At 39.3% G+C, this 27,237-nt stretch overlaps 1 protein-coding gene across 4 annotated transcripts; it reads right to left on the reverse strand.

Annotated features, from left to right (window-relative positions):
- Positions 1-751: 751 nt before the first annotated feature.
- PRPS2 (phosphoribosyl pyrophosphate synthetase 2) lies at positions 752-25,635 on the reverse strand. 4 transcript variants are annotated; one of them, XM_069770393.1, is made up of 9 exons: positions 25,441-25,473; positions 24,873-24,921; positions 16,242-16,425; positions 13,617-13,637; positions 10,225-10,323; positions 9,005-9,129; positions 6,288-6,461; positions 2,000-2,159; positions 752-1,036 (listed from the first exon to the last, which is right to left on the reverse strand). In XM_069770393.1, the coding sequence occupies exons 3-9, from the start codon at positions 16,344-16,346 to the stop codon at positions 944-946; spliced, it is 777 nt and encodes a 258-aa protein (XP_069626494.1). In that variant the 5' UTR covers positions 16,347-16,425; positions 24,873-24,921; positions 25,441-25,473; the 3' UTR covers positions 752-943. The 4 variants fall into 4 exon arrangements, with proteins under 4 accessions (XP_069626494.1, XP_069626491.1, XP_069626493.1 ...); XM_069770390.1 differs by lacking the exon at positions 24,873-24,921 and having other exon boundaries at positions 25,441-25,635; XM_069770392.1 differs by lacking the exons at positions 24,873-24,921; positions 25,441-25,473 and adding an exon at positions 21,859-22,202.
- Positions 25,636-27,237: the final 1,602 nt, after the last annotated feature.

Genomic DNA, 27,237 nt, shown 5'->3' on the forward strand with positions numbered 1-27,237 from the left:
TTGAAAAAAACAAGAAGTATTTTCAGATACTTTTTAATCAAGTAAAAGTGGGTAGAGACCAGCCTGTATAAAAGAAAGTGTGTTTAAATTTGCTGTTTGGACTTTGCACAGTGAAGTTTTACAATATTAACAGGAAAACTGCTATGAAATGATTCATATGATCACAATCAAGGAATGTAAAAAACTACAGGGAAAAAATGAAATTTAAGCCAAACTGCTCATGATTAAACATTGGTCCTCATTATTGAAACACATGAAATGAATCATCTCAGGAATACTGAAACTTTAATCTTACAACAGAAGACAGTAACTGCACAGAATAGATGTTAAGCAAATGATGTAACAAGAGCTTTACAAAAGAAAACAGCAGCCATGTATATCTTGTGGAAAAAAAGAATACTAAGTGTATGAAACAGTTAATACTATGGATGTGTCAACAGTTCCTCAAAATTAACAGGAAGTTTACATTCTGCTAGGGCTTACAAAATACTATTCATGGTAGTTAAAGATAAAACACAAACCAACAGCTGGTTGCCTGACATATGAATAGATACAAGATACCCAAGCCTGCAGCATTTAGCTTAACACAGAAAATGATCTTACATGCGTACATCCCATTATGTTCTATGAATAGACTGTAGTGCTGTATAGAAAAACAGATCCAAAGCAGCAGTTTAGCAGAAAGTGAGGACAGGCCCATGAAAGAGAACTTAGGCAACACACAAGACTTTCAGACTCTCAAGGGAATTCATAAAGTTTCTGCCAGACAGAGATTTATTGCCCATTTACAAAGAACAAATGGTAATTACAAGACAAATATAATAATTAAACATACAAGCTCTGGAATTGTACAAAGATACTAATTTCTTGTGGTTGAGATGCATTGTTAAAAACAGTGCTAGCTGAAGGGAACTTTGCAAAGATACAGTGGAATCTCCTGCAGTTACAAGGGGACGTGACTAAACAGGTAAGACACAGATTCACCATTGTGTGTTCTTCGAATTGCCTCAGCCAGGATCATGGAAATGTCAATAAACTGAAAGAAAAATCATGAAGATAAATTTTGTGGGATGCCAAGAACAATAAACTATACAGTTTATAAACATATGAACAAACATTCAATTTACCATTGTGCTCCCTTACCTCTTCTAGGAAGTAAAAATAACATTAAAGCACTAGTCCAATTCACATATACATCAGAACTGCATTAATACAAACTCAAAAACTGAGTAAGAAAGCATTGAATAAGATTGCTGCACAGGCATACTGCTGAACACTTCTGGTGCAGGGCATGTTGTCAAAAAGAAACTATTCTAGCCATCAGATGGCAGTGTCCACTTGACACAAATACGGTTTAAGTATACCTTTTAAGAGCTTGCCTTGTCTCATTAAATACCAAATAAATATTAAGCTTTTTAAAAATTCAATGTTGCATTAAAAACCACAATCTTTTATGCTTTCCTCCACTCTGTACTAAGGAAAAACTCCAAAAGGGACACGTGACTTCCCAGAACAATCTCATGTAAAAGCTACTGCGGTAAGTCAGCTTTGTATTTTCAGTTTGGTTTTTGAAAAGAAACGTAGGTCACTGTTACCTTGAGCATTTTCATTAGTGTATTTTCAAAAATAATAAAAAAAGAGAAGTTGTCTAAGGTTTCTGTGGCATCCACAATAACATAACTAACTTAAGTTCCTATATTCGAACATTGTATGATTAATATTGATCAAAAAAAACCCAGAAAAAACCTGAGCCAATTTTACATTTGCCACTCTTTCAGTCAGGCATACTCAATCTGTTGCAAATACAAAATACTTTGCAATACTCTACTGTACTACGTGAATCCCCTTAAAACAGTTCTTTGGCATGTTTTAGCAAGATGTTCTGCAAGCACTGTATTTTAGAATATTATTTTCCTCTCAAGGCACAAATTCTAGCATCAGTGAACAGTAAAAATACAAATCCAGAGTTTAAACAGATGACACAAAACCACCACTGTACCTGAATTTTTGGGCAGTGTTTCATTTTCTCTTCTTGGGGGATTGTATTAGTTACCACAACAGCCTCAAATGATGCATTATTAATCCGAGAAATAGCAGGACCAGAAAAGATGCCATGAGTAAGAATGGCATAAACTTTAGTGGCTCCAGCAGATATTAACCTAATAGAACACGAAGGAAAAGCATGCTGTGATGCATGTTTACATACATGGCTATGGATGAAGCCAGATACAAATCTCTAAAATACATTTTACACACAAATTCCTCCTGCAAGCTACAGGATGACACAAATATCTACAAAATAATTCAGAGAATTTTAAGCTTTTTCAGGTTATACAAATAAGTCTCACAAAAAAAAAAACAAAACAAACTTCTAATTAAATAAAAAACTTCTTATCAGTAGCAGTGATACTAATCTAAAACGCTGCACTTTTGACCATATCAGCACAACATACAACTGAATTCCAGTACAAGTTTTCTACCAGGCAAAAATGAAGTAGGTTGGATGGCAGTATTCATAACTCTGTTGTGCCTCCATTATTGTCCACCTTTATTTTCATTTGCAATTCAAACAATTCTGCTTGGAAAGAGTTTCTGAAGAAGTGTTAATGATTAAAAGCCTAGCTTGCTGCAAGGTTGTGGGAAGACATGCTGCTGATCCAGGCGCACAGTGAAATGATGCAGCACAGGAGAAAAAAAAAAATAATCAAAGAACTAGAACACCTTGTAAATGAGTCAGAATCCTTAATTTGGTTTTGACTGGCCTCTCTGCCTCCAGACGCTCAGCTATGTCCTAGCTGCCTTTCCAGTCTTACAAACTGAGGCCCCGAAGAGTGGTATTTTATCAGGTCATAGCATAAGCACAGTAAGATAGGAAGAAAGACAAAACCACAGAAACACCACCTCATTTTGAATGACTCAACAGAATCAAGGTTTTCTGGGAATTCTCAGCATTATATTTAGTAGCTGCAACCTACAAGGAAGATGCACTACAACAGGGTGAGTGTGTACTTAAACAAGTTGATCTGCTGTATCTGAAAATATATTTCTTAGTTCATCTGCTTGATATGTATCTAGGTTGCTGAGATAAAAAGAGGTCTAAAAAGTATTTTGGTGAGCAAGTCTAATTAAGCACAAAGTACATCCCACCTAGCTTCGGCATTAATGAAAAGCACTACTTCATACCAAGAACATGACATAAGGCAGCATCACTCAAGCAAAAGCATCTTTCTTAGTGAACACTGCAGATACATTGAAGGTTTCTGATGGTTTTAGAATTTGTTCTACAGAAATCTACTGTAGGTAAATAAAGAAGTGCTTCTTTCATAACACAAAAGAAATAAAGGCCTCTTTTTTGACAGGGATTAACTTCCTCTATACACAGGAGTATAAAAAAAAAAAACCACCACACAAAACCAAAACATTGGCTACGCAGTTTGTGACTTTGATCTGCAAAGGGCACAGCCCAGAAGCACACTTTGGGGTCTGATACAGATTAGCATGCAGATAGCAAACAACTGCACATCTCTTTGAAAAATTCCACCAAATTTCCATCAAAGTGAAAAGAAACGCAAGACTGTATGAATCCCTCTACCACAAGTTTTGACATCCTTTTTATCTAGATGCAAACAGCAAGCCTGAAACTAAAGCCTGTAAACTCACAGGATGATCTTTACTTCAAACCACAAACAGTAATGTCTAGCTCACTTAAGCTTCACCCTGTTGCTTTGACACCATTTCCCACAGCATTCTCCGGGAGAAACTAGCTGCTCATGGCTTGGGTGGGTGTACTCTTTGCTGGGTAAAAAACTGGCTGGATGGCCGGGCTCAGAGAGTGGTGGTGAATGGAGTTAAATCCAGTTGGCAGCCGGTCACAAGTGGTGTTCCCCAGGGCTCAGTACTGGGACCAGTTCTGTTTAATATCTTTATCAACGACCTGGACGAGGGGATCGAGTGCACCCTCAGTAAGTTTGCAGATGACACCAAGTTGGGTGGGAGTGTTGATCTGCTGGAGGGTAGGAAGGGTCTCCAGAGGGATCTGGACAGGCTGGATCGATGGGACGAGGCCAATTGTATGAAGTTCAACAAGGCTCAGTACCGGGTCCTGCACTTGGGTCACAACAACCCCATGCAAAGCTACAGGCTTGGGGAAGAGGGGCTGGAAAGCTGCCTGATGGAAAAGGACCTGGGGGTGTTGGCTGACAGCTGGCTAATTATGAGCCAGCAGTGTGCCCAGGTGGCCACGAAGACCAAGAGCATCCTGGCTTGTATCAGAAACAGTGTGGCCAGCAGGAGTAGGGCAGTGATCCTCCCCCTATACTGGGGGGGGATGTACCTCAAATACTGTGTTCAGTTTCGGGCCCCTCACTACAAGAAAGACATGGAGGTGCTGGAGCGTGTCCAGAGAAGGGCAACGAAGATGGTGAAGGCTCTAGAGTGCAAGTCTTATGAGGAGCAGCTGAGGGAACTGGAGTTGTTTCACCTGGAGAAAAGGAGGCTCAGGGGAGAGCTTCTCACTCTCTACAACTACCTGAAAGGAGGTTGTAGCAAGGTGGGTGTGAGTCTTCTCCCAAATAACATGATAGGACAAGAGGAAATAGCCTCAAGTTGTGCCAGGGGAGGTTTAGATTGGATATTAGGAACAATTTCTTCACCAAAAGGGTTGTCAAGCACTGGAACAGGCTGCCCAGGGCAGTGGTGGAGTCACCATCTCTGGAGGTATTTAAAAGATGTGTAGATGTAGCACTTAGGGACGTGGTTTAGTGGTAGACTTGGCAGTGCTAGGTTAACAGCTGGACTTAATCTTAGAATCATTTAGGTTGGAAAGGACCTTTATGATTCAAACGGAGTCAGGCAGGAAGTACCACATGGACCTGTTTTGGATGCAAGACTATTTGATACTCTCATAGTGTCTACAAATATATTGGACAGGAATATAAATTCAAAGTGTTCTTAACTGAGACATACTAGCTTTAGAAAGGATTACATCCAAGACTAGCAATGCTACAGTAAATATTCACCAACATCTATTTAAAACATTCCCATGTCTTGCTCCTCAGCAGATCTTTCCCACTTCCAATGTGCACTACTTACAATCATATGGGAGTAGGCTTTGCTATAAACAATATCAAAATACAAGATCTTTGAATGGAAGATTTAAAACCTCAGGGCTCTGGCCAAATTTAGATTGTAGTCCTTGACCTCCCAAACTGAAGTTGGTAGCACATTTGGATATGAGTGGACAGGCAGGAGCATTTAAGTCCAGTGTTGCTCAACTGTAATACCTCCCATTTGTTCTTAATGAATTTCAGTCCATTTCTGCAATTTGTCAAGATGATTTTGAAGCTAGAGTTACTGCCACACATACAGAGTTGTGAAGCTACAGCAATAGGAAGAATGAATCATTTCAGGAATCAGCAATTTTTTTAATGGATATAGACATTACCAAAGTTCAGTGCAGTCAATAATGCCAACTTCTGTGGAAAAACCCCTACTACTACCCTGAAATGTACTAGCATAAAGCCAGCTGGAAAACCACAAAGTAATCCTTTCTACTTAGCACTGCTAGGGCCTCAGGTAAGATAGTGGGTCTACATTCACACACTCCACTTCAAGAAGTGGACCAACTGGAAAGAATCCAGTTGAATTGGATGAATCTGGGATCAACAACTGAGCAGAAGTCTAGAAACTAGGTGGAAAGACTGAATAAACTGAAGTTACTTAGTTTAGAGGGGAATGAGAACACTCTTCAACTAACTTCCAGACAAAACACAGGAAAACTTCTTCTCACCTCCTCAGAGGAAAAGGACAAGTAGTTTTATACTGAAGATGTACATTAAAGATTAATGTTAAACACACATTGAACACTGGGGAGAAAATACTTTCCTATGTTAAATCTAGTAAAGCTTTGTGAAATATTGCCTAAGGAGAGTGGAAAGACTCCATGATGAGGTTTAAGAAGAGAACAATTTTTTGTCTGTTGTTTCTGCCTTGGAACTGAAAAATGCACTAGACGACCCAAGTCCCTTCCAAGTATATGACTTTTTATTTATTCCATCCTCTTCCTAAATACAGATAATATATTTCTGTAAATATTTTCTCAGTTCCACGTTCTAAGAAGGATGCAGCTTGATCACAGGACTGTGACCTATAGACTCAAGGATCAGAGTGACTTCATGCTACCAAGGTCAGGTTGGGTTATAAGCATGCAGGACGCACGAACTGCATTCATTGGCTGTCTGCAGGCTACAGTACAGCAAGACAATGGGCCAGTTCATAATAATACTTACTTTTCTGCTGCATGACATATCGTGCCACATGTGTCAGCCATGTCATCGACAAGAATTGCTACTCTGTCTTTCACGTCACCAACCAAGACCATTCTGTCCACTTCATTTGCCTTCTTTCTTTCCTTATGAATGAGAGCAAATTCCACATTCAGTCTGTCAGCAATTGAAGTAACCCTAAGTTACAGGAAGAAATACACCTCATTTAGAGAGTTATTTTAAAAGAAAGAACACAGCCATACCCATGTATTTATCATAAAACACAGTTTTTATGTTTCCTGGCTTTCAAATTGCCACAGCACAAACTTTTGCAAGTAATGAGACAGGTTAGAAACAATCTTAATTCACTGCTAATAAATACAACCAGAGAGTCTTAAGCTATACTCCAGAAATTGATTTTTTTATTGAATTGACTTTGGTTTTCTGTCATTAAGTACCTGACTTTGAAAACATTTCAGCTATTCACAAGCTTTTAAGCTGCTGCAAGACCTAATCACACTAGATAATGTAAGGTAGAGGGAGCCTCAATTCTAAGCCTATAGCAGTGTGCACTTTAACATCCTAACTGAAAATACCATTGCAGGAATGTAAAACCAAACCAAAGGGAAAACCCAAACAAGTTAATAGTGATTAATAATTCTTTTAGCAGTACTTGACTAGTAATCAAGTAGCTTACTTCATTAGTAATTCCCTTAGCAATACATCTCCTTGCCAAAGATCTTTTAAAACTATTCAGGTGACCTCTGGTGGCCAAACCTCCAGTAACAAACTTAATTTGTTACAGACTTCTTTCTGATTGCTTTTTTTCAGGTTTTTTAAGTATACCAGAGCTGGTAGGTATAAAGACACAGGAATAAACAATACTATTCTTCTTCTATGCTGGCACAACCTTGTAGCCTGTCTTTTTAGAATACATTTAGAATGTTGTTAACAAGGTTATTAACACGCACAGTTAATAGAGAATACAGTTTTGTTTGTTTACTACTTAAATATGAAGGAGTTGTTAGTTACTATATTTCAACAGCTGGGCAATAAACAAAAACCCCAAATGTTTTAGCATTTTTTGTGAACAATAGTGTAATTTCATAGCAAGTCTCAATACCTCAGAGGCATTAAGATGCCTTGTTTCAGTCACAGAATTTAATCAGCTGGGAAAAAAAAACCCACCAAGCAAATAGTAACAAACAAAAAAGCATTCAGATATTTTAAATGAGTGCAAGAACATGTATTTTTAGAAAAATTTCTTTAATGCTTACCGATTTAAATTTTAAGACAAACTTTCTTCACATTCTATTCGCTTTTCATTAACCCAAGTATTATTTAAGGTCTACATGTTTTAAATGGAAGGGCCAGACCATTTTCTTTACATTACATGATTGGAGGTGAAGGAGCAGCTCTGAATTTATTGAAAGCAACATCTTCCTCTACTTCACCAGCAACTGCTTGGTTGCGTTACAATAGAAAGGTACCAAAGACAGACTACCTATCTATGTTAAATACAGTGAGAGTGATTCTCAAAAAATAAACTCTTGTGATCAACTTGATAATATAAAAATATTTGGTAGGGGAAAAAATGCTGTCTTCTGACTTGAATTCTAAGCAAAGGCTGTATTTTGTTTCAAAAACATAACAAAAAACCCAAAACAAAATAAAAAAAAAACCAAACCCAAAAACCAACTGTGAAAACAAGTGTCCAGATAGGAACAAACAAAGAAATTTAGTTGATTGAGTTATCTGAATTTTAAAATGCTTTCTATAGTTTATATTCTTCACATCTTTAACCCGATTAATCTAAACAGGAACAACTATGGTGTTCTCATCAGTCTCATTTCCCTACTAATTATTAGAACACAAATACTCACAACAGACCCAAGGACTTCCAGTTAAAATCAAATTACAACAGTCTTTCACATTTTTCCCCATACTACATTCCAAACATTTAAATTACTCTGGGCTTACAGGATTCTTACTTCATTTGTCTTTGTTCCCATTCAGTTTTGTAGCAGCAGCATGACCAAGAAAACGTGCATTTCACCTCAATGGCATGCTTTATCACCTCACCAGCCAGCGTGCTTCTGAGCTTTTGCATTAGTTTATACTGAATAGATAGCAAATAAAAGATAGTCCGCTAAATGAGTAACGCATGCTGCAAATGAAGAAACACTCCAGTGAACTAACTTTTCCATTTTCACCTTTTGCCACTCAACCCAAAACTTCACTCCATTTTCCTAGTATTCACAGTGCACAACTTGGGGTCAATAGGTATATAGCTGGAATGCAATAACATAAAGAAAAAAACCCCCATGACTCAAGCAAGCTCTTACCTAAATGCCAGCAGGTACACTGGGGATAGGCCATACGCTTTGACAGAGAAGGGAAACTTAGGCAATTCCAGAGCGAAGCAGGAAGAGGTGCAGCAACTGGACTAAGGAAGCAAGTAGCAGGAAAAATCTCTTCCCTCCTGTGGAGGGATTCAGCTAATGAGGCCATATCCAGGGAGAGAGAAAAAGATTTTCTTTAGAGTATAGAAAGCTCCTGGATGTTTTCAAGCATGACCAACACTGGAAGAATTAGTTGTTCTATTTTTACAATGCAGTTGGATTCATCAGTGATGTACCCTGTATCTTGCACAGTCCATAGAAGAAAAATGACAACTAGATAAACTAGTTCATTAACCACTAACTATATGGAAAACTAAGAGTTTTAGGCTTGTATAGTACCTTTTTGCACCACCTGCATCAGGTGAGACTATGATACAGTTTCTCCACTCCAGAATGTTCTCTTTAATCCACTGCAGCACTGCAGGTTCTGCATACAGGTTATCTACTGGAATGTCAAAGAATCCCTAGTCCGAAAGAGAAAGAGTTTCATGAATATATGTTTATGTCTTACCTGGAATGAAGACACAGGGAAAGAATCAAGCCTTTGCCTTTCATGTATGGTAGAACTTTAATTAGTATTTTACACTCACCTAATTCTGCCCTCTGATATTAGTATAAAATGCAGCAGAGGTTAGACAAATATTAAGGTCTCTCAAAATCTCACCCAAGAGTAGTGAAATAAAGAACAGCTGTTCTCAAATTATATAAAAATCAGAAAAGAAGATCCATCTTCAGGCACTCAAGGAAATTCATGCATGTAAAAATCTCTCAAAAAATCCAGGGAGTAATAAATACTCCCACAAATTTCAACTGCTTGACATGAATGGTAGTATTTCAATGTGGGGAAGATTCACGTTAGTATTACTTGAGCAGGAAAAATGGAATCTTTCTTTTTGTGCAAGTTCCAATTACAAGAAATCTCTGTTAGACCACAAATGAAACTGCTTTTTATTTGCATGACAGCCATCTAGCATAATAGGGAATCCTGATTAAACAGAATACCAGAACTGGAAGAGAAGGTATTTTCTAGAAAAAAACAAGATATCTTGAAGAGAAGTACACAAGAGAATGACAAATGATGTCTGCTCTGTGTCCGAGGAAAGAGTTTTGCGATTTGCTATATTCAGCAGTAAGCCAGCTAAGGATTGCCAGCCACCATCTCCACTTCTCTTAAGAGAATATTGTCTTCTTGGCTATAACAACAAAACTATATAGGGCAATACTATAATCTCTGACTAGGCCAAGATTAAGAGAATTTGCCCCAAACCAGTATATTTTATGTTCTGAGAACTCTTACCCTAGACCTGGCAAATTCCACTGAAGCCTCCAACACACAAGTATTTGAAGTGCCTGCAAAATCACCCCATAAAAATCAAGTCTGGTCTCTTTCAAAAAGGGAATTTAATTAGAAACAGGTACTGAGACTTTCTCTGAACCCTGAGAATTACACTTCTGTACATAGCCTTTCAAAACAATGAGAAAAAACAAAGAATTAATATTAGCCTTTCACATTAATTCAGTAGAGACCCTAGGCACAGTTAGTAAGAACTGATAGTTACCTGGATCTGAGAAGCATGCAAGTCCATGGTGATGATGTGGTCAGCCCCTGCAACTGACAGCATGTTGGCAACAAGTTTTGCAGAGATTGGAGCACGACTCTAAGGAATAAAGCACAAATGTTTAAATTTTAAAAAGATTTCAACTAGATGCAAGGAGTCAGAAAATGAGCTGCTTTTATTGATTTTTCCTTTAGAGTATTTGGAATCTAGATATGAAGCGCTGCAGAACTTTTGCCAAACTGGCCTGTCAATAGCTGATCTTGCTACTAGGGTTTTGAAACTCAGCAAAACATGTAGGAATATCTAAATCAGCTTGAACAGTGTGCCTAATAACACTTTGTAGTAATTAGACTGACTTAGAAGCAGATAAAACTGGGGATATATTTTTCCAATTCTTCTATTTAAAACTTCCAGCTAGCTTTTCTATAGGAGAAAGACACACAATCTCCATTTCTCTATGTCACTACCCTACATTAACATCCAACTCTCAAGCAACTATTCTGTTCTAAAAAAAATTGCCAAAAACGAAGACTGAAGGCAGAGTGAACCCAGCTTTTGAAAACACTGCTTTAAAACAAAGTTAGCATCAAGCATTTCTTCATGATACAGTAAAGCTTGTAACAGATCCATGTTGGCAGGGGTCTTCCACCCTGGCCTATTTATTTACTCTTTTTTGCTAATTCCGGCTTAATTGTTGGATGCAATTAGGAGTCTAGAATTCCCAAAAGGGACGGGGGGATGAAAAAAACAGAGAAGTGGAAAGAACAAGAGAGCAGCAAAAATCTAATTAGCAAAGTTAATGCCACGGTCAAGAGCTTTTTAAAAGTGACAAGGATGCAGAACAAACAGCAACATAAAAAAAAGAAGATGGAAAATCATGACTGGAGGATACCTCACATTTCTTTTGAGCAACTCCAAAGTTTTTTCAGTTTTTTAAGCTCTGAAAAAAGCTATGTTGCCCTAGACAGCTTTCTCTGTAACAGAAGTACTAAACAAAACCTCCTGTTTTCTTTTTGCCAATCTTTAAATAAGGCTAATAGCTGGCAATAACATTAGCGTGAAGGCAGAACTGCTATTCAGAGGTTCCATCTCGCTGTCAGGCTCTGGTTTTTGCTGGCACAGTATTCTCTTCTGCTACATCTCTTTATCAAACAGCCTCATTTAGCCTCCTTAGGAACCCCCTCTCGCTCCACCCCATACACACAATTACAGAGTATCTCTGCTCTCCTTCCACTGATGCTCAAGGGCATAACCCAAAATAAGCTGAAACACTGCCAATTTAACCCAGATACTTTTCTGTCTGTGTCATATCAAGCAGCCAGTATTTTCTTCAAAACTTTTGCTAATTTAGGTGGAAACGGCATTTCTCTGTTTTAACCTGCAGATGGCCAACATACTTCCAGAAAAGAAACTGAGATATTGCAGTCTTTCTTATAGCTGGATCAAGTTTATCACCATTATTACAGAAATTCTTTGTTTTGAAAACCATCCCTTTTGGTTTTTGTGTTTCACAGAACATCACCACCATTTGGTCTGTGTGAGATACACAGACGATATATGCAACAGCCAGCACTTCCCCAGATCTCTGCAATTCAGATGCATGTACCTTCCATAAGAGTTTGCTACCATTAGCGCTTCAGCATGGATGATTTTCCAGTTACCGAGGACTATGCTGCTTCTCATTTAAGTTCAGTTCTGTAAGGTCCAAGTCGGCCTAAGCTTTCTGGATATTTCCAGAAATATACACTTCCACCACTTCCCTTGTGTTGCACACCGGGACTTGTCTGAACCCACAGCAGCCAGATGAGGCAGCTCAAATGGAAGAGAAGAGAAAAGAAGATGGCAAACCCAGACCACCCCCTCCAGTAGAAACAAGCAACTAGTTCAGGCTAGCTGCTAAAGGCAAATTACATTCTTCCCAGAATGTGGTTTGCCACTTCCACTCCATCCAGTATACTGAATTTTGCTTTTATTTTTTTCCATTTCTGTTCAATGTGAATACCACTTAGCTTGTTTCATGTATCAATATCATGAGTATCACCATCACAAAAAAACCAAAATACTTTCCTGCATCAAATACTAATGTATACGTTACCAGTTGGTACTTCTTTCAGCTGCTGGCCTTGCAGGCTGCCTTCCCAGAAGGAAGAACTTGAAGGTTTTACCACTAGGTAACTTGTTTTAGCAGACATGCACACATCAGATTGCCTACGTGTTGGTGGACAGAGGGTCTTGCAAGGAAAGATAGCCAGACACCAATACCTGTTTCTCAAGAATGGGCTAATAGGAGATTAAGACAAATGAAGTTTGCAGCTATCTGACAGTTTCCTTTACACAAAACTGTGCATTAAAAGAAAACACACGACATGTTCAAAAGGATTTAAGATTTGATTGCTTGCATAGAAAATAAGTTTTGTGCTACAATATGATCCAAATTGAAGATTATTTTAAAATCAAAGGAAGTATATTCATGGGAACCTCAGATAACCTGGCCTCTTTATTCAGAAACTTGGATGACAAAGGTAGATGAGAACTCAAGATTTTCTTTATCTTGGAGTTTGTAAGGTTTGCTTCTGATCAGAGAGGCAAGAACACAAAAGAGATTCACAGTATTCATTGTTCCATTCTTTGACACAATTTGAGGTTAGTTTCAGAATTATTAGTGTGAAACGCAACATTACATTATGTACAGAAACTAAATTGTAAAAAAAATCACTAAGTTTTTAGTTCCTAAGCAAATTCCCCACTTACATATAACAAGTTATATAAATGATTTCTTCCTTTGTGATGCATTACAAATTTATTCACAATTCTTAAAATTACCACAGGTGAGCTGGGGGAATCCACAAAGCTAATATAAGCAACCTCACAAGAGTAAGTATGCAAAGGACACATAGCTGAAAGTAAGAGCTGTCCATCAAGATTAAAGCTCTGTTGCCTTTAAGCATCTTATTACATTGTCTTGCTCAAAATGCATCACATGCATAGTGAACAAAAAAAAAAAAAAAAAAAAAATCCAAGAAACCCCAAAGATTTATAACTGGAACTGTCACTTCCAAGAAAGCCAGTTGTGAAGCGTATGGATACTGAATGTTCACTAATGTATTACCTAAATTTATCGTTTCAAAAATGAGATATGCTTTGAAGCTTCAGAAGTTGACAGCCATTATCTTGAACGTCCAGATAAATTTTTAACTAGAAGCTAGGAGTTTTCTAGTAGCAAATTATTCCACAGGATTACTGTCATGGCCTAGGTGAAACACAACTGAAATCAAGAAGTGAAACTGAAAATGTTCCCAGTTATACATAATGTAACCCAGTAAGTTTCACCCTTTAAGGCCATATTAATGGAAATGCATAGCGTTAGATTAAAAAAAAAAAAGGATACCTACCCAACGCTCCACGGACCCCTTCTACAAATCAAAAAAACAAAGTTACATGAGCTGTAGAACACCAAACTCACCTGTCACTCTACTTCTAACTTATCTCAAGGCATCTCTGTAGCACCTACATAAATGTGTCCTGCCCACGGCTTAGTAGGTTAGCATAATTAGAGGATGCATAAATGCAACTATGGCCGAAGCACAGATACACCTGAGCTAATTTTAAATTAGCTACCTTGTGTATCAGAAGTATTCTAGTTTATGGCAGCACTTGATTGCATCCAAATTAATTTACCAGCTTTTCTATGATTCTTAGCAAGCCTTTTTTTTTTCTTAAACCTCTGTTTCTCATTTAAAGCTAGTCCAGGTTTAATGCTAAAAATTCCAGAGTGGATTACACAGGCCTTGTTCAGAATATGATTTTGTTATTGCAAGGCCCTTTCCTTGAATAAATAAATCAAGGGCACTTTCATTGTTCTCAGCGATCATAACTGCAACAGAGGCATGAAGAATAGGGGGTTATTTCAAGCAGCAAGGACTCAGTTTATTTAGTACTTTATGGATTAAAGTCAACAACTCAAATTCAAACCAGAAAACAGCATCCAGCTAGTGAAGATTATACTGCTTCAGTTCATAGTCAAGCAAACTACAGCAAAATCTTTCACCAGAGCGAAGAAAAATCGGTGTATAACTGTAGGAAGAAAATGGCTGGCACTTTACTGACACTTCAGGCAGCATACAAAGCTTGTGCACTCAACGTGGGTCAAAGACCAAGCGATGTGATGCAATCCAACAGCAGGAGGGAAGATCTCCCTGTCAATAAGCTGCCCAATGTTGACAGCTATATTATAGCTTATTTTGCAACATGGAGGTCAACTACCAAGGTTAATTTCCAAAGATGGCAAACATTTTCTCAATTGCAAAACAGAGGTTAAAAAAAAAAAAAAAAAAAAAAGACATGGCTTGCCTAGAATTGGAGGAGGACTCAGTGACGTCCAGAGAAGAGTCTGGAACAATGCTCAAAATCTCTGTTAATCAAAATCACTTTCCTTGGGTACCCATCTTCAGATGGCATTTCCAGAAGACAAAATGCTCCTGGGCGGCACGCTGGGCCACCACACTGTGGGTTTTAAGTGTCTCTTGGAAGTCTGCCACATGGATTTTGGGTGCCCTTGACAAGGCATAGCCTAGATGCATGGAAAACTTGGGACAAACTCATCCTTTTCCCACACCAAAAATTTAAAGGATGGTCCAACAGAATCTTCCAATATGAATTTGGAAAACAAAACATAGCGAGATGCTTTCCTTCCCTTTCAACAAAGTGTTTATTGCTTCCCTTTCAAGCTTTTTTGATAAAAAAGTTTTTCAGCTCTCCTGATCAAGGGAGAGCACTTTTCAATACGAAACACAGCAAAAATGAAGTTCCAAAGGATGCAGGGGAAGAACAGGGAGCTACTAACTCCTGAATTCCATTTTTGGAAGTATAACAAGTGGGTCTTGATAATATTAGTATGGTGTTAGAGAGCCTGCACTTAAAAGAATGAGTATACCGGAAAAAAAACTTTTCTGTATTTAGTTTTGTTCTCAGACATCACAGGCTGAGCATTACACATTTTGTAATATCTGCTATTATTTTTAGCTTCTGCATTACTTCTCAGTCCTGTTATGTTTTAATATAAAAGAATGTAAACAACAGAAGGCTTTCAGGATGGTTTGCTTGGTCCCCAAAGGGAAAGGGAGTGGGCAGTCCATTTATGGGAAGTATCGGAGAGGGGCAATTTTCCAAAAAGACAACCATTGCAATTCAATCTTAAAAGCCAATTTCACATTTATTCTTTTTAGTTCTATTCAAGTGAGTTTAAATAAAAGTAACATTCACATAACATATTAGAAGTTTTTTTGTATATATAGTAGAGATAGGAAAGTTTAGTTCTGTCTTTTTTAAAATCAACCTTGCTTGCCACAGCGTTTGTTACTGTGTTATCAACTTGGCTGAACTGGTATATTCATCAGTTATGGCAGACCAAATTCAGGAAAAGGGCACTATGATCAGAAGAATATGGGGTTTCCATATAATTTTTGGTCTGCATCAATAAAAATAATTATAACAGATATAAAAACTTTTTTAAAATCTGATTTGCACATAAAATAATGTTTTTATTGATTACTGTTATGCATGGCAGATTTAATCAGTTCCTTCCATTTGGCTCTCTGTTTAACCATACAGGGTAAAACCCACCTACGAATGGTTACAGCACTTCAAATTTAGGATTTAATTCCATGCAATTAAAACGTTTAAAAGGCTGTACTCTCTTCATATATAGTGGTAAAAAAATAAATTAAAAAGCAGCTAGAAAAAGCAGGAAAAACAGTCCCACAAGGTGAGGTTTGCTAGCAGAGTATTCTGCCATATACTACGCACATAGGATGTACCTACTTTTACGAACTGAAGGTGTGTCAATTATCAAAACACATTCACCTATACATGAAATAATTGAATATTTTAACAAAAAAGGATGAAAAAAGCAAATCTTTCAAATCACTTAAATGTTTATGAACATATGTTTCATCTCCAAAAATTTCAAGTGAACAAGCTGAAAAAAAGCCTTCTGAAATTACACAGTTCTTACCTACCTTGTCTTTCTTATCTTGCCTGGCATATGGAAAACATGGAATTACGGCAGTCACTCTGGAGGATGACGCAATCTTGCAAGCATTGATCATGATGAGCAGTTCCATTAAGTTGTCATTTATTTCTCCACAGCCACTCTGGATTATATACACATCTTCTCCTCTCACACTTTCACCAATCTCTACACTGAAAGAGCAGGGGATGACCGGTTAAACATTTGAAATACTGGAAAAGTATTATTAAAGAATAGAAAAAACCAGTTGTTTTAACAAGCTTTCATAGGTTTATCCCAATTTAGAATAAGATTTTTATTTTTTTTTACAGCGATTTGGGTAACTGTCACCTTGATACAAAGTCTATTTCAATATAAGCCAGTCTAAAATTTACTCCGGCCTAAATATGTTCTTCATAAGGTCAGCACCAACCAACATGTAATTATGCCTATAGCACTGATGCAGCTTACATTGTTATTAGATTTGATACTACTTTTTTTGGTTTAGTCTGTATATTCTGTGTCCTTGCCATCTCCCAAGGAGATGGCCATTTGAAGAATAACCTAGATCGTAAGTACAGAAACAACAGAGCCAACTTTAGAGCACTAAATACTACCTACAACAAAATACCTACTTAAAAGGGCAAATATTTTTCTATGATAATTAAGATGTTACTAAATTCAAGAAACTACTGCATTTTAGAAGAAAGAAGTATCAAGCCACACCCCAAAAACAGAAGTCTGGTTATAATTGACACCATGGTGTCCAAGTAAAGTAATTTTTAAAAAAGAGAAAATGTTAGAGAAAAGCTAAGAGGCTGCTCATCAGCAGCTCACCATGACTCAGCAACCCTCATTTTGTGTCAGTTGTTCTATTTGCTCTAACTGTGCTTACATGCTTTGGTTCCTTATGATAGTATCTAAGAGTTATTTTATTCTTCCACAGGCAAATTCTGGCACTGATCACGGCTCACACGACAGAATTCAAAAATTAAATAGAGCGTATAAATCAACAGGAAAATTAAAACAAATCACTTGAATGTGGATTCTTTTTCCATTCTAGACCCAAGCAAGAGAAATCTACTGTTGAACCACACTAACTTTTCACACCTGTTACTCCAAAACCTATACATAAAAACAGCACACTAACCATCTTTCCCTGGATCCATGCACAACGTACAAGAAACATACAGACTTCCTGAATAATGAGGCAATCAGACCTTTCAAACCCATGCTCTACTAAGTTAGTCTTAATAAACGCTAAAATATCTTGGGCCCTTATTTAAAAAGGCTGCACCTCTACCCAAGCCACAAATAAGCAAAAGCTTCTAGCTGGAAAACATCCAAACGGGCCAGATGTGGGTAGAATAGTTTCTCTGATGGGTCCTTCAACGCTGAGGCTTATTCTAGGCAAATACAGTCTGAACAACTTTCGTTGATCAGCTTTCAGGGTGCTGTGTAAGACTCATTAGCTTTCTGTAGCTACAAATCACAGAAAGGAATTTACTGCTTAAAAACCATCTTAATGATATGCAAACATTTGATTTATTACCATCAAGATAGTTGAGTCCATGGTCTCAGCTCCTCTAATCGACTCCTCTGCAGTCCCAAACAAGCTATAAAAAGATCCTGTCTTCATTTTTGTCCTTAATTTTGCCTAAGGATGCTACTAGCAGGATTTCTTAAGGCCAAAACCAAGCAAACCGTCTAGCAAACACCAGGATCTCGAAGGACAGAGGTGGTCAGGGACAGTGTCATCTGCAGGTATGTCAATGTTAATCCAGGAAACCTTCTGGAGACTTTCATCGTGGCACAGAGACACAATATTTTGGTCACATAACTGTTACTTCCCTTTCCAAGTTTTTGATCAACAAAATAGGGCTGTTCAGAGAAAACTGTTTTGATCAAAATATTTTCTTAGTTTGTTTTCCCTTTTGGAGCTGAAACGTTTTGGTCGACATAACTTAAGTTCAGCAAGACACTAAGTATATTCCATAATTGGAATAGGTCCAAAAAAGACCACCACCACATGCAAAAGCTCTATGGCACCTCTTTCAACCCAAGACTGCGAAGTTACACTCCAGTTCTGGAAATTAACCTAGGAGCCATTACAAAGGAGAAGAAAGTAGAGAAAGACCAAGAAGAAAACACCACCAATTTTCAGGGGAGAATGTTATTGATGTGACAAAGGAGGGCAGAATAAGAGTTTAGTACTTGGTGGGGGGGAGGGGAAGTAAGCACTACTTTCACAGACACATTAAGTAATAGGAAAAAAACTTTGATGAATGACAAAAATGCATGATCTTAATGTTCATTATATACACGAAGAACACTGAATTGAACACTCAAGAGTTGTTTTGCTCCTTTAAAAAACAGCCATTTCTAAGCACACTGCTAAGAAATAATAGGTTCACAAGGTCAGGGAATATACTTTGAGATAAATATAGATCTGGTTAATACAATGGACCTGAAGTGATGCTTCTTCCATTGCATTAACCACTATCTTCTCAATGACCTTGGGCTAGCAATAACTTTTTCATCTTGTAAACAACTTAGAAAATGAAAATGCTGCTACTTTCTCTCTTGGTGCATTTGAAAAAAATTTGGTTATGCTTTTCAGGCCAGAATGACATACTTATTTGGCACACAGAAATGTGAATGTATGTGTATATGTATATAGAAATACTTTTTCTACTGGACACTGAAGTTATGTGCAGACTAAAATAAATCAAGCTTAAATTAATACTTGCATAGCACTCAGGAGTAACCCAGCTAAAGGTACCAGAGACTAGTGTAATGTAATTATTGCACAGAGATCTTCTCCCAATCAAGTGGAGACAGCTGTGCAACCGATCACTATCTCTTACCATCCACCTTCTCAAAGATTGGTATTGAGAGGTACTGTGTAGACTCAACCAACAGACACAGAGGGTTTGGGTGGGTTTTTTTTGGGGGGTGGGGTGTTTGGGGGGTTTTTTGGTGTCATCGTGTCCGCCCCCCCCCCTTCAGCTACAAACAGGCAAACAGTAAGAGACTATAAACTACAGTATCAGACATCTGAAGTATTGTACCTCAAATATCTATTAGAGAACACTAAGCTAACAGCAGTCAAACTTTGTGACAGTTATTTTATCAACATTACTACTAAATTCCGATTAGACCATCGATATCATGACCTAATTAACTGTTTGGGGGGTTATTTAAACAATTTCACATAGTGAGGACACAGAGGAAGGACACAAGACCCAGCTCAAGATTACAAACTCTGTTTGTTTTATGCAATTTAATCAAATTCAGCTATTTGGTAACACTCAGTTTAAATAAACTCCTCATTGAAGAGTCAACAGAACCTGTACATTAAAAGCCCTGACAGCACACAATTGTGTTTTAAAGTAAAAAATAATAGAAATTAATAGCTCACAAAAGTAATTAACTTTGAGCCAGTTGCTTGGAATCCACAAGCACAAGGCTCTAGCTGGGAAAGATACACTTAAGACAGGACATGATGAAAACCAAGTCTGAGTGTTGATATCTCCCTTCACCTTGCAAAAGCTGATTTGAGAGCTCAATTAGTAAGTAGCAACTTGGACAGACTAATTACCATGAAATTAAGGATAAGGCTCAAAATCCACTTACATTACAAACATATTTCAATGGCTGAAGCATCCATTAAGTGAAACTCAAAATCAGGAGTAACAGCAGGCTGAGCTCCTTCTGAGCTAGATTTATAGTACACTCCCAGCAGAGCTTATAGAGATGGGAATTTTAAATTTGTACATCCTAACTAAAAAAAAAAAAGCAACACAGTTGTGGGGAAGCAAGGGAATAAGTATGCAGAGCCCAACTAAAATGGTAAATAATGTAAATTTGTAAATTCATAACTAGGATCCTGCTCAAATCATGCACTTAAAAGGACTTTATGTACCTTTTTAAATAATTACAACAGATTAAGTTTCCAGCCATGCTTACAAGAAGAGTTCTCAAGCAATTTAGGTGCCAATACAGCAGATGTGTAGTTCAGGCACTTTTAATAACCAGAGAAGAGGCCAAAACTTAAGGTCTAGAGTCCTCATACAGTGTGCAAAAAGAATCAATATCTCAAAAGTGATCAAAAAAATCCACATGCTGAATTTGCAATTCATTGAAATCCAGCCAATGGAAAGCACTAAGCAGAGGGCTGTGTTTGACCTCTTACCTTTGGGAACACATTTTGCAGAGTAAAGTCTTTTAACACAAGACCTCCAACTTACTGGGCAAATATTTCGACTGCCGTGATGTTGTATGACAAAATGGGTACCAGCAAAGCCCAAAGCAACAAAGAAACAAGAAAAATGCCAGGGTTGGTTTTAAGTCTATAGGTAACGCCGTACCTCCTGGCACCCATGGTCTTCCCTCAACTCTAGGCTCTTCCACTTTGATTAACAGCTCCAAGACCAACCCCCAACTAGATCTTCACTGACAACTGCCCCATCCTAATGGTGGGCGCTGTCATGGTAAGCACCACAGGATGGGAAATACCGTCTTACCCTCCACCATGGCTCACAGTCTGACATCGCAAGAGGAAAACACCTTCACTCAAGCAGGTCTGGGTTGAGCCACGTGCAGTCTGAAAGGAACCTTCAGAAATTTGGAAACAAAGGTCTAACAAGCCTGAGCACGTGCAGAGAGTCTTCAAAGGCCGAGTATCAAACTCTGCAGCTAGGGACGTGCGAGATTGTCAGCCATTATTCACACGGGTTGTTTTTTGTTTTCAGATTTCAAGCATTTAGCAGCTACTTAAAGGTAAAACGTGCACAGTATACAGCAAGGTCAAAGTGGAAGTCTCAAACCAAAAGCTTTGAAGCTTTTTGGGGCCTTTTCCGATTCAGAGCAATGAACAGTGTGATAAATGGCCGTATTTGCTGCATCTTCAGTTCCCTATATAAACAAAACACATACAACATGCAATCCGGAAACAATTTTTATCTCCTTCAACCAAGCTGGCAAAATGTGTTTCTCCAGTCTCCCCCTGCTCACAACAAGGTAAGTAAGTGAGCAGGTAACGAGGGAAATGGCTGCCTCCGCTGCCGCGGGCAGAGCACAACCACCCTGGTTGCCAATCACTCACTCAGAGGCTGGGCAGTCTGAAGAGACACTTCGCATCCCAGCAGGTCCCTAATCCCTGCCACCTTCAGCTGACTGAACACCAGCTTATCACCTGAGCTTGCTTACTCCATGATTAGGGGTCTGCAAACACCATAACCATCTACACCAATAAGGGTGATACAGCTCCTGGCCCCTGCAGCAGCTGAACCCAAAGGAACCAGGGTACAGGAGATGTAGTGAGGTCATCCCTCATCCAAGACAACTGCAGTAGAAGAGTTGAAGGATGCTGAAGGGGAGATGGGACAGAAATGTTACAGCCCAGTGCTGAATTGTACAGCACTGATACCAGAGTTTCCAGGTTTGTTCCTGTTTTTTTCAATTATTTACTTCATAGAACAAACTATCTTCATTACGCCACTTTGTGTGAAATAGAGACTCACATCCATCCTTGTAAGAATTCTCCAAGGAACTACCAGCTATTTTTTCCCTATCTTCCAAGATTAAATTTCAGTCCAAGATAACAGTTTTATTTATTTACTTACAAACAAATGGCCCTCATAACAACACAGCTTTTCCCATACAGCGGACAATGTCCCTTTGCAGTCAACCCGTATTTTCATCTGTAAAAGCTGAGCAACATACACTTCAGTCAGTGTTTCTGAAACAACCCATCTTCAGCAGCTAAATAAGGCTGCGGATAGGCAGCCTCCAAATTCACATGTGCCAGGCAGGACTTCAATTCCCTTTCTCATGGATCAGTCGATGTATTTCAGCCAGTGAATCTGACAGGAAGAAGCAAGGAAACTCACAGGAATGGGTGGGAGCACTAACTTCTTCCACTGGGAGAGATGTGTGTAAGAGGATGCATATATGACTCCAGTTTCTCCATTTTGAGAATAACACGTATTTCAAGGACAGTTAAAATAAACAGTGTTTAGAAAAGCAAACATATCATATATTGTAAGAAAATGTTTATTTAAGAAGTGATGTACATTCAACGATAATTTTTTTAATCAGCTGACTCAGCAAAAATACCTGCACTTGGATTTAATTGTGTATCAACTATAATTAAATGCCACCTCAGTGTATCTGGAAACAATTTTGTGAAAAATTTCAGAGCAGTTAATATCTGTACACTTCTGTTACATGTCTGTCAACCAGAGTTTCACGATGCTGAGGCTACAACAGCCATGCCTGTTTAAGGACTTCCATTCCTTCCCTCTTCCTCCAGCCTGCCAAATTCTGCTGATGACAGTTGCTTGTGGGGTTTGAAGATGATAAACTGAGCCCCCACTGCAGCCCTAACTTTTTGCCAGATAAGTGAGAAGGTGGTACCACCCAAGCTCCTACCATGACACTGTGGCTGGCACTGCAGTGACACACAAGGTTTGAATACTAAACAGAGTTATCTTCCACAACCAGGTTATTATTGAGGAGCTCTCTCCCTGCTTTAGTTAGGGTTGCTTGATTTTGGTAGTCAGCTAAAGGAAAGCATTTCCATACAGTTTAGATGGAAGGAGAAAAAAAAATGGGCCAGTGGTCAAGTCTACCAGCAATTTATCTCACTTCCTCTAGCACAGACTAGATTTCTCAGTTACAGACCTGCAAGAATACTGAATACCTAAATCAGAAGAGAACAGGGATATTGCCAGATATGCTAGTCTCAGTATATATCAAAAAGAGAAACTTTTCCCACTTTAAGCGTCCTGGAATTGGGAACATACCTGACCATTTAGTCACAGTGCTTGTCAGTGGTGGTCCTATCCCCGGCTAACCTCAGGGTACAGCTTTCATTTCTCAAACCCGCTTACATCTGCTAAGGATTGGGACTGAGACCTAAAACCTGTTTGAGTGGAAATATAATGCAAAATACTTTGTGACTCTTCCCTCCACTCTATTCTGCAAGCCAAACTCACTGCAGTTCTCAAGTAAAGGGTTTCCAGCTAGGACCCTCTGACAAGGATTTAAGCCTGGAGCTGCACACATTTATCAATTTACACATAATTTACATTTAAGAGAATGCAGCAAACAGCAAAACAGAGTTTTTAACGAAGGTGAATCTTCTCTGCAACTTGCTAACTTAACAGATCTGACAAAGCAAGAGTTTGTTGACCCTCAGGCCCAGGCTTATCTGTTTGCACAGGGGTTTGCCCGAGTGCCATTGGGAAGGTTTAAGGTTCTTTGAGCATTTTAACTATCAGGTTCTAGTATTCTGCAATACTGCAAAGGTATTTCGTAATGTCAATACACTTGTTTATAAATTTAAAAATGCAACAAAAATAAGGAAAAAAAAGACTGTTCTGGATTATCTTTATATAGGAAGAAATACATTTTTGCTTACATACACACACAGAGAAACTTTGCCATACAGACTGAAAATCCAGATGCCTCAGGATAGGACCACTGCAGCATAAATAAACTACAGCTAAAGGTGATATGATAATTTCAAATACATTGAGGAATTCTCTTATTACTGTTGCTGATTTTTTTTATCATGAATATCAGTCTACAAAACTGGAAGGCCAACATCCTGAAATAAGTTGCTAAGGATATTGAAAAGATTACCCACTTAAAACATTATATAGTGGGTACAACTGTACTCGCTGAAGGGGAAACAAGAACTTAATTTTAGAATCTCAAAAGTATGAAGTCATAAAAAAGAAAACAAAAGCAAACACTGAAAGATTTACAGTGTTAAGGCATTTTAAGTTCAAGAAAAAAAAAAAAAGAAGACAACGTCAGTCTAGCAGTGTTGCAACAGAAGCAACCAGAAATAATGTTTAGATCAGATACATTCCTCATATCTATACCACACTACATCCCTACTTGGCTAAGAAAATAAACTGGCACTACTAGATTAGCCAAACCACTGACATGCTGCAGTCACCACTACCTACTTGTTTAATGGCAGAGGCCAATATTGCACACCTGGAAAAATAAGTGGAAGGATAGATTAGAGAGTATTGTATCCTGAAGCCTAGAATTTAATTAGCTTACCTCATGAAATAAATATGCAAACTTTGGAGATAAATTTCTACCTTGGATGAAATCTAAATCGATTAATCTCTGCTTAAAACACAGCAAACAGCAGAACTAAAGATAAGTGTCCCTGGAGAACAAACATTAAAAAAAATTAGACATAAGTTAGCAATTAAGTCATGCAACCAAATACACAAATTAAGTTTTATCATGCAGAAAAGAGATCAAAGAGCAATAAAGTGAGTATGGGGTTGGAAAGACTTGACAGAAGAGTTAAACCTTCATTTAATCAGGAGTGAATAGGAGGGTTAGAGTGTGCAAACATTAGGTTGCATAAACACCAATGGAAGAGGGTTTACAGTAATGCCAGTGAGCATAACTAGAACAAGAGCAATTAAACTGAGAATGCAAAAACATAGACAGAATAGAAAGACAAGCTTTGTGAGAGCAATTTTAGAATACACCATGTTAATCTTTCAAAGGAAGCAATGAAAACACGCTTGTTCGGGAGATTCAGAACAAGAGCAGATGATAAAAATAAACATACAATAGCCTCAGAGACTAGCCAGCTACTTACGGTCGGGAACTTGTGTCTCAGAAGCAGCTGGCAGCCTAGTCTCATACACCTATACAGAAAAGCAGTTGCACAGTCGTACCAGCTCACGGGACGAGCATATAGCTGTCACCTCAACTTAAAATTCTTCGTCAAAAACGGGTAAATAAAACAGGTGGGTCAGAAAGCTAAGACGGCAAACTAATGAAGGGAGGCAATAATAGTACAAAAAGCCCTGGCAAGCGCGTTCGCTGAGAACCAAGGAGAGCCAGCCGTCCTCGGGGTTTCACGCGGGATTTTTTGCGCCGTTACCGGAGTCGCTTTCTGCATTTGGCTGGCCAGGACCCCACGGCGCCGGCACTTTCAGCAGTCGGCCAAGGCAGTCACAGCAGCGGTATGACCCTCACGCAGGACTGAAGCGTGATTTGACCCGGGCTCGCTTCTTTTTCAAGCGTTTAAGGCACCACCATCATCATCACCACCCTGCGCTAACACCCCCTCACCTACGGAACGGCCGCACACGAAACGGAGAGGATTTCGCCTTTTCGGCGGTAAAGCTGAGGTAATGCGGGACGCCCCCCCCGCCGCGTACCTGGTCTCCTGGTTGCTGAACTTCTTGGTGACCACCTTGCCCAGCTCCAGCCCGAGGCGGTCCGCCACCCGCTGGGAGAGGTCGTGGTGGGAGCTGCCGCTGAACAGCACGATGTTCGGCATGGCGAGGGGGGAGAGAGAGCGCAGGGGACCCCGGGCGCGGAGTCAAATAAGCGGCGCGGCGCGGCGCGGCGGGCCCGCCTCCGCCCTGCCGCCGGGAGCGAGGAGGGGCCGGCGGGGCCGCAGGTAGCGCCGGCGGCTGTTCGCCGGACGGGGGGCGGCCTGAGGGGAAGGGCGGGCGGTGCTGGGCCCGGCAGAGGCGGGACGAGCGAGCCGCGCCGTCTCCTTCTCCCTCTCCCTCTTTCTGCTTCCCCTCCTCGCCCAGGTACAGCCCGTGCCCCTTTCTGGGCAGCCAGCCGCCATCCCGCCTCTGAAGCAGGGTTTAGGGCGGGCTTTTTACCTCAGGCGGGCAGAGCCCTGCCGCCGCTCCTCTTCGTTCTTCCTGAGAGGGACGGAGCGGAGATGGTAACGGGGGGTTTTGGCTACCTGTGCGGTTGGGTGTGTAGGGTTCAGGCGTCACCGACACCTAAAAAAAACCCGATCGCCAAATGCAGCTAGAGCGAGGTGTAGGTGTAGGGAGACAGATCCCTAACTAGTTTTAGCTACCAGAGCTGTCCTTAAATAACCGGCGGCCGACTCTCTCTATACACCATTCATTTTCCATTACCATGTTTGTTTTTCTTGATTGTTGCTTAGAAATCACCTGGTCTGGCCCTTTCCTCCACAGCGATACTGCAAAATACTGTCAGAAAATGGAACAAAGACAAAAAGGTCTTAGCTTTCAGCTAGAGCTGTTTTACTTCGTATGTACAAAAATAAATAAATTGCATTGGGTAAGTGACTTTAGAACCACCTCGGTTTTCCTGCCTTGAGCAAACCTTTGCTTCGAAGAGCGGGGTCTTGAGCGTATGTTTAATAATGGTGTATCAGTGGGATAACTGATGACCAGATAACCCCCCCGGGTTGCATGGTTCACCTCTACAGACAGTTTTAGAGATGGTCAAAAAGTCCTGTCAAAGTCCTTTTTCAACTGAATACTGGATTTTCAATGAAATCTAATTTCTGCAAAGAAACTACATTTTTTTTTCCAGTAAGGAACTTTCTCCATAAAAAAAAAAAAGCCAAAAAGAACAAGTTATGTCCCAAACTGAATGTTTTAATAAACAGCTGAGTAATAAATGGTTTGGATTCGGAAGTTAGGGCTTGATAGTTTGGGTTGCTAGCATTCCCATTCTCCGTGGTCTAAGCCATCCAGCCAAATACTTCCACAGATCACGGACACTTCTTGCTAAGTATTGCATCATTGCAGAGGCAATATAAACAGGGGACACAGCTTATGGACAAGAATGGGAACAATAAGTATTGTGAGTTACCACAGCATAACTTCAGAATCTATTCCAGTGTTTGATACATTGCCAATACCTCAAGCGATGAGGACTGGTTTATGGCCCACTCACCCTTTCGGCCTCTTTGTATTTTCTCCTTATGCAATTAAAAAGAAATGGGTTTAACTGTCAGCACTGTAGGCTCATAATAGCATCTGAAAGTCAGCCTTGTCTTTCGTCTAGTTCATGCATCTTCTTCAACAACTAATTCTGTAGGCTACATTTTGTTCTGAGTTACTTGCAACTCCGAGTTTTGCCAGCTGTCCTGGTTTCGTTGTGATTTTTAACATTGGTTATTCTAAAATCTTTTAGCTTCTGTGACTGCATGTTTCAAATCTGTGAAAAACCAAAGT

Source organism: Haliaeetus albicilla, chromosome 25, assembly GCF_947461875.1.
Source record: "Haliaeetus albicilla chromosome 25, bHalAlb1.1, whole genome shotgun sequence".
Classification (NCBI taxonomy): Eukaryota; Metazoa; Chordata; class Aves; order Accipitriformes; family Accipitridae; genus Haliaeetus; species Haliaeetus albicilla.

Coding starts and splice junctions, on each gene's coding strand:
- PRPS2 (XM_069770390.1), bottom strand. CDS start 25,562: ATGCCGAACATCGTGCTGTTCAGCGGCAGCTCCCACCACGACCTCTCC. Junction 10,324..13,616: donor AGGGGTCCGTGGAGCGTTGG/GTAGGTATCCTT, acceptor TTTATTCCTTAG/AGTCGTGCTCCAATCTCTGC. Junction 6,462..9,004: donor GATGCAGGTGGTGCAAAAAG/GTACTATACAAG, acceptor CCTGTAACTTAG/GGTTACTTCAATTGCTGACA.